This window comes from Hemiscyllium ocellatum, chromosome 50 (assembly GCF_020745735.1).
Source record: "Hemiscyllium ocellatum isolate sHemOce1 chromosome 50, sHemOce1.pat.X.cur, whole genome shotgun sequence".
Lineage (NCBI taxonomy): Eukaryota > Metazoa > Chordata > Chondrichthyes > Orectolobiformes > Hemiscylliidae > Hemiscyllium > Hemiscyllium ocellatum.
In genome coordinates, this window is record NC_083450.1 from 9,409,045 (window position 1) to 9,416,780 (window position 7,736).

At 54.7% G+C, this 7,736-nt stretch overlaps 1 protein-coding gene across 2 annotated transcripts in view; it reads left to right on the top strand.

The window, feature by feature from the left end:
• lrrc71 (leucine rich repeat containing 71) overlaps nt 1-6,400 on the top strand; it is a 131,356-nt gene extending 124,956 nt beyond the window's left edge. For both annotated transcript variants that reach the window (XM_060820745.1, XM_060820746.1), the window contains one exon: nt 6,123-6,400. In XM_060820745.1, coding sequence (XP_060676728.1) covers nt 6,123-6,257 — 135 coding nt within the window. In that variant the 3' untranslated portion in view covers nt 6,258-6,400. The remainder of the gene's footprint in view (nt 1-6,122) is intronic.
• The last annotated feature ends 1,336 nt before the right edge of the window (nt 6,401-7,736 follow it).

A 7,736-nucleotide genomic window follows, 5' to 3' on the forward strand; every position in this document is an offset into this window, starting at 1 on the left:
GAGAAAGGGGGAGAGCTGCTTTGTCCCCGGACAATGTCGGGCTTCTCGAGTGTTGGGGAGTCGTAGAGCACGGCATCAGAGTCCAATCAGTCTGTGTTGCCCATAATCCCAAACCAGAGGCCTACACAACCGCCACAATCCCTCACTGAGCTACGTGGGCCAAGTTGACAGGAGCTGCCCCCGTCCGGGCAAGTGTTCCGCCACAGCCCAGGGCTGGGAACGTGACAACAGCAGGAAGCCATTCGGCCACTCTGGGGCGGACCTGTGGCCTCACCCCCCCCCCCCCCCCCCCCCCCCCCCCCCCGCCCCCCCCCCCCCCCCGCCCATCTTCTGCCGAACGCAAATATCCACCCGATCCCGCATCCCATGTGTTCCACAGCTCTCCCACCCTTCTGTGTGGGTGTGAGGTGTGTGTGTGTGTGCATGTGTGTGCGTGTGCGTGCGTGTGCGTGCGTGTGTGTGCGTGCGTGCGTGTGTGCATGTGTGTGTGTGCGTGCGTGTGTGTGCGTGCGTGTGCGCGCAACTCCTCGATCTGCCCTCTCCCACCAGTGAGATGCACGTTATCTTGATCTAACCTGTATTGTACCGGTTCAAATCTCGGAGACTTTGATCAGGTCAGTCGCGAACCTTCTCAGTCGGTGAGAAACGTGGCCTGATTTGTCTCATCGCACTCAGTTTAACCTTCTGAGCTACTTCTGCCTCTGCAGGGAGAAGAGAGAGAGAGAGAGAGGGAGGGAGGTCTGCCTCTCAGGTAGCCCTGTTCCCTGGCATTGTCTAATTCCTTTACCCCGACCTCCAAGGCGTTCCCAGTCTGAGCTGCAACGACTCGCACCTCTTTCCCCGCCCCGGCCTACACCTCTTCCTTTTCTCTGGCTCGTCCTCATCCATTTGGTCAGAACCTGGGCTCCCAAAACCCGACGATCTCTCCAGCCGAACATAGCAAGCCGTGACTGTGCCTTGAATCACACTGCCCCCTCCCCACTCCTTCCCTGAGGGCCCTCCCCCCCCCCCCCTCTCCCAGTGCCCACATTCTGAGTGATGTCCCCCAACCTGGACATACATCCCAGGGACCATTGGCTGCTCACTCCCCACAGGAGCACGCACACCCAGAGCCCCCGGTACTCGGGATTTCACACCCAGTTGGAGTTGGGCATTTTTGGTTTGTGGGGGAGGCACTTTCTCGTTCGGGGGGGGAAAAAACACAGGACAAGCGACGAGGGAGCACCTTCCTGACGTGAAGCTGTTAACAAAGCACTCTCTCTCGTTCAGACTCAACGCTGCACACCGGCTTAGTCTACTCACAGATATTGTGATGGTCGCTTTTACTGAAAACTAAAGTCCTATGCTTATATTATAAATACAGGAGAGGGAGAGAGAGAGAGTGTGTGGAGAAAGTGAGGACTGCAGATGCTGGAGTACCAGCGTTGAAAAACGTGTTGCTGGAAAAACACAGCAGGTCAGGCAGCATCCGAGGAGCAGGAGAATCGACGTTTTGGGCACGAGCCCTCCTTCAGGAACGAGGCTGGTGCACCGAGATAGAAGGGGGAAGGGGAGAGGGAGTTTGGGGAAGGGGCACTGGGAATGCGATGGGTGGAAGGAGGTGAGGGTGAGAGGCCGGAGAGGGGGTGGGGGGCGGAGAGGTCAGGAAGAAGATTGCAGGTTAGGAGGGCGGTGCTGAGTTCGAGGGTTGGGACTGAGACAAGGTGGGGGGAGGGGAAATGAGGAAACTGGAGGAATCCGAGTTCATACCTTGTGGTTGGAGGGTTCCCAGGCGGAAGATGAGGCGCTCTTCCTCCAGCCGTCGTGTTGTTATGGTCTGGCGATGGAGGAGTCCAAGGACCTGCATGTCCTCAGTGGAGTGGGAGGGAGAGTTAAAGTGTTGAGCCACGGGGTGGTTGGGTTGGTTGGTCCGGGTGTCCCAGAGGTGTTCTCTGAAGCGTTCCGCAAGTAGGCGGCCCGTCTCCCCAATATAGAGGAGGCCACATCGGGTGCAGCGGATGCAATAGATGATGTGTGTGGAGGTGCAGGTGAACTTGTGGCGGATATGGAAGGATCCCTTGGGGCCTTGGAGGGAAGTAAGGGAGGAGGTGTGGGCGCACGTTTTACATTTCCTGCGGTTGCAGGGGAAGGTGCCGGGATGTGGCATCATATCACCCTCCTTCATATCCACCAGCCTCGTTCCTGAGGAAGGGCTCATGCCCAAAATGGCGATTCTCCTGCTCCTCGGATGCTGCCTGACCTGCTGTGTTTTTCCAGCACCACATTTTTCAACTTTGTGTGTGTGTGTGTGTGTGTGTCTGTGTGTGTGTGGGGTGTGTGTGTGTGTGTGTTAGAAATACATGACACAGCCGTGTGTGCGCGTGCGTGTCTGTCTGTGTGTGTGTATATGTCTGTGTGTGTGTGTGTGTGTGTGTGTGTGTATGTGCGCGTGCATGTCTGTGTGTGTATGTGTGTGTTAGAAATACATGACACAGCCGTGTGTTTGCGTGCGTGTCTGTCTGTGTGTGTGTGTGTATGTGTTAGAAATACATGACACAGCCATGTGTGCGCGTGCGTGTCTGTCTGTGTGTGTGTATATGTCTATGTGTGTGTGTGCATGTCTATGTGTGAGTATGTGTGTATGTCTATGTGTGTGTGTGTGTGCATGTGTGCGTGTCGGTGTGTGCGTGCACGCGTGCATGCCTATGTGTGTGTGTGCGTGTATGTCTGTGTCTGTGTGTGTGTGTGTGTGTGTTGTTATGCCTGTGATGAGAGCCATGTTGCCTGACACCAGGCCCCTGTACTTGCTGTTAAGGGCATCCTGTGGTTGTTCCTGGAGTGATAGTTTGAGAGTCGGCCTGTTCAGCTCCTCTCTCAGAACTGAGTTCAGAGTTTGCCTTCCGGAGTTGATGAGGAAGTCCGAGCCTATTGCTTCTCTGAGCTTTCGCTGATTCTGGGGACATACATTGCTGGGATATTTGTTCAGCTGTTTCTCTTTAAAGATTATGTCAATCCTCACAGCGGGAGAGAGAGAGAGAGAGAGAGGGCAATTGGGTCCCCCTCCTTGCTAATATCTCCACAAGCTGTGGAACAGAAATTAAACCTCCAACGCCCGTTGCTAAGCGCTGGACCCCCTCAAGATCGCACTCTCTTTGTTTCGTGATCTAGACAATAATTGATCTCTCTGTTGAAAGGTTATCTCCCCAAAGTCTCTCCCAACAGTTTTCCATTTCCAAGAGGTTACGCGGTGAACTGTCCACAACTCTGACAGTGTGTGAGCCTTGCACCTTCCCCGGCCCACAGACTTGTTCAGCCTTCTCGGCCTGTTCTGTAAACCAGCCCTGAGAGATGAAGCAGCATTGTAAAATTCCAGTGTAAACGCCTCATCTATACGCGCAACGGGACAATGTCCCCTTCTCATCCTTGCTCCTCGGTCTCTGTTCTCCAGGACTTCGGCAATTCCTGGCCACCTTTCGAGTTGTTTCAGAGTTTTTAACTTCTGGAAAATGCACGAGCGATTCTTTCCGCTGAGATCCTCAACCCGTGTATTGAGTTAACAAACTCCATGGGAATAAGCTTGCCTCTGGAATGACTGGACACAGGATTCTGACCAATGTATGTTAGCAATTCCTTCCGACAGACGTAAAATCAAACCCCTCTCTCAGTCCAAACCAAACTCCCTGAAGTGCGCCTCGCCGTTTGTGAAAATGTGAGGGAGTGGGCGCAGAACTCCGAATTTCCACCGTTTAAAACAAACCTAACAAGTTGTTTTCCTCCCTCGAATAACGAACACTGAACAAAACTGTTAACGAACAGGGCACACTTTTCCTTAACTGAACACAATCCTATTAAAACGCTGTTCCAATGACATACTTTTAAAACACAGCTTGAACTTAATTTCAAGTCGACACGGTCTCTGTCTTCTCCGCTCTCTTCAATCTTCCGTCTGATGATCTCCCTGGGTCGTTGTCTGTCTTTTCAGTGCACTTACAGGGTACCCTTCTTTCTTTGAGAGTGAGATGTCAGGTGAGCCGATGCCAGGCTGATAGCCGGCAATTGCTCTCTAACCAAATTTTCAAAATGCCTGCCTTTTTTTTATACCGACACCATTCCCTGCCATTGGTCTGATGTTGCCAAAACAATGAATTCAAGCGCGAGTGGGTTTTAGTATCCCGGGGCATAATTTAGAACCGATCGGTTAAATTCGAATTGTTGTCATTTATCTCTCAGCCCCCACCTTGGTCTGCCCCCCCCCCCACAACATGTCCGATTCTCCTGCTCCTCGGATGCTGCCTGACCCGCTGCGCTTTTCCAGCAACACACTCTCGACTCTGATCTCCAGCATCTGCAGTCCCGCACTCTCTCCTAAGTGCTCCATGCGCCGAATCTGGAACAGCCCGTCTCCCAGCCTGGGCTTTAACTTGGCTTCGAAACTCAGGAAGTTTAAAGTGAAGGCCTACTCGTTTGACTTGGTGAGGGGTGTCAGAGCCATTTAAAATCGCAGGGTCTCACTACCCGCTGTAGAGCAGCGCCCTCCTGGATTCTGTACACCCGTAACCACGGCATCAATTGGCATGTGGTGTCATACCCAGCACAATGGACGGTAGTCCTGGTTAGTGGACGTCAGTCATTTAATTTAGTTCATTCAGATAAATGTGAGGTGCTGCATTTTGGGAAAGCAAATCTTAGCAGGACTTATACACTTAATGGTAAGGTCCTAGGGAGTGTTGCTGAACACAGAGACCTTGGAGTGCAGGTTCACAGCTCCTTGAAAGTGGAGTCACAGGTAGATAGGATAGTGAAGGCGGTGTTTGGTATGCTTTCCTTTATTGGTCAGAGTATTGAGTACAGGAGTTGGGAGGTCATGTTGCGGCTATACAGGACATTGGTTAGGCCACTGTTGGAATATTGCGTGCAATTCTGGTCTCCTTCCTATCGGAAAGATGTTGTGAAACTTGAAAGGGTTCAGGAAAGATTGACAAGGATGTTGGAGGGTTTGAGCTACAGGGAGAGGCTGAACAGGCTGGGGCTGTTTTCCCTGGAGCGTCGGAGGCTGAGGGGTGACCTTATAGAGGTTTATAAAATCATGAGGGGGCATGGATAGGGTAAATAGGCAAAGTCTTTTCCCTGGGGTGGGGGAGTCCAGAACTAGAGGGGCATGGGTTTAGGGTGAGAGGGGAAAGGGGGCTGAGGGGCAACTTTTTCACCCAGAGGGTGGTACGTGTATGGAATGAGCTGCCAGAGGAAGTGGTGGAGGCTGGGACAGTGACAGCATTTAAGAGGCATCTGGATGGGTATATGGATAGGAAGGGTTTGGGGGGATATGGGCCGGGTCCTGGCAGGTGGGACTAGATTGGGTTGGGATATCTGGGACAGCACGGACGGGTTGGGTGACACAGTTGCTCAGTGGTTAGCACCGCTGCCTCATGGCGCCAGGGACCCGGGCTCGATCCCAGCCTAAGGGTGACTGTCTGTGTGGGTTTCCTCCCACAATCCAAAGGTGTTTAGGTTAGGGTGGGATTGGCCATGCTAAATTGTCCCATAGTGTCCAGGGATGTGCAGGTTAGGGTGGATTGGCCATGCTAAATTGTCCCATAGTGCCCAGGGATATGCAGGTTAGGGTGGATTGGCCATGCTAAATTGTCCCGTAGCGTTGGGTGCATTAGTCAGAGGGAAATGTATCTGGGTGGGTTACTCTGTTTAGTGTCAGTGCAGACTTGTTGGGTCGAAGTGCCTGTTTTCACGCTGTGGGGAATCTAATTGAACCTACACACACAAACAATCACTGGGCTGTATCCTGTATTTATAACACACGCGTTCTCGCTGGGCTGTGTCCTGTATTTATAACACACGCGTTCTCGCTGGGCTGTGTCCTGTATTTATAACACACGCGTTCTCGCTGGGCTGTGCCCTGTATTTACAACACACGCGTTCTCGCTGGGCTGTGTCCTGTATTTATAACACTATAAATAAGAATAAAAGGGGACAGAATTTAAAATTAACAGCAGTGACAGCTATACCTTGGGTTTGGCGTTTTATCTTTGTGTAAAACAGAATTGCCAGTGACGAGGATATTTCGGGACTGGCCTGGTATTTTGTCTTTCTCTGTCCTGACCGGGATCTCTTAATTCTTTACCTTTCAGAGGAACCTGTTTCCCGGGACGTGTGAGACCTACACGCAGCTGCAGAAGCTGATGTTAGCTCGGGACCCCGTTTCCAGGCAGCGGATGGTGTGTTCCCCATCGCCGGGACATCACGACCCACAGACACAGAGCTGAGTGACAGAAAGAGGAATGGGGGAGGGTGGTCAAAACGCACCACATCGCACTCGCAAACGCAGCAACATCTCGCCTACCCTCGTCACGTCACATGGTCAGACTCGCATTCAACTGGGGGGACAGCTCCGAAAACCGGGATGACCAGAGATCAATTCAATAAATGGTCCATTCGGGATTCAGCTCAGGGCGAGAGTTTGTTTCCAATCAGCCCAGAGATCCCCATCACAATCACATCGCGTCACACAACCAGGGGAACAGGCGGTGTACAGGGTTACAGGGACAGGAGGGCGGTGTACAGGGTTACAGGGACAGGAGGGCGGTGTACACGGGGACAGGAGGGCGGTGTACACGGGGACAGGAGGGCGGTGTACAGGGTTACAGGGACAGGAGGGCGGTGTACACGGGGACAGGAGGGCGGTGTACACGGGGACAGGAGGGCGGTGTACAGGGTTACAGGGACAGGAAGGCGGTGTACACAGGGACAGGAGGGCGGTGTACACGGGGACAGGAGGGCGGTGTACAGGGTTACGGGGACAGGAGGGCAGTGTACACGGGGACGGGGGGCGGTGTACACGGGGACAGGAGGGCGGTGTACATGGGGACTGGAGGGCAGTGTACAGGGTTACGGGGACAGTAGGGCGGTGTACACGGGGACAGGGGGGCGGTGTACAGGGTTCTGGGGACAGGAGGGCGGTGTACATGGGGACAGGGGGGCGGTGTACAGGGTTACAGGGACAGGAGGGCGGTGTACACGGGGACAGGAGGGCGGTGTACATGGGGACAGGAGGGCGGTGTACAGGGTTACAGGGACAGGAGGGCGGTGTATAGGGTTACGGGGACAGGAGGGCGGTGTACACGGGGACAGGAGGGCGGTGTACAGGGTTACAGGGACAGGAGGGCGGTGTACAGGGTTACGGGGACAGGAGGGCGGTGTACACGGGGACAGGGGGGCGGTGTACAGGGTTACGGGGACAGTAGGGCTGTGTACACAGGGACGGGGGCGCGGTGTACAGGGGGACGGGGGGCAGTGTACACAGGGACGGGGGGGCGGTGTACACGAGGACAGGAGGGTGGTGTACAGGGGGACAGGAGGGCGGTGTACACGAGGACAGTGTACAGGGGGACAGGAGGGCGGTGTACACAGGGACAGGAGGGCGGTGTACACGGGGACAGGGGGGCGGTGTACACGGGGACAGGGGGGCGGTGTACACGGGGACAGGAGGGCGGTGTACAGGGTTACAGGGACAGGAGGGCGGTGTACGCGAGGACAGGAGGGCGGTGTACACGGGGACAGGAGGGCGGTGTACACGGGGAGAGGAGGGCGGTGTACACGGGGAGAGGAGGGCGGTGTACACGGGGAGAGGAGGGCAGTGTACAGGGTTACGGGGACAGGAGGGCAGTGTACACAGGGACAGGAGGCCGGTGTACACGGGGAGAGGAGGGCAGTGTACACGGGGAGAGGAGGGCAGTGTACAGGGT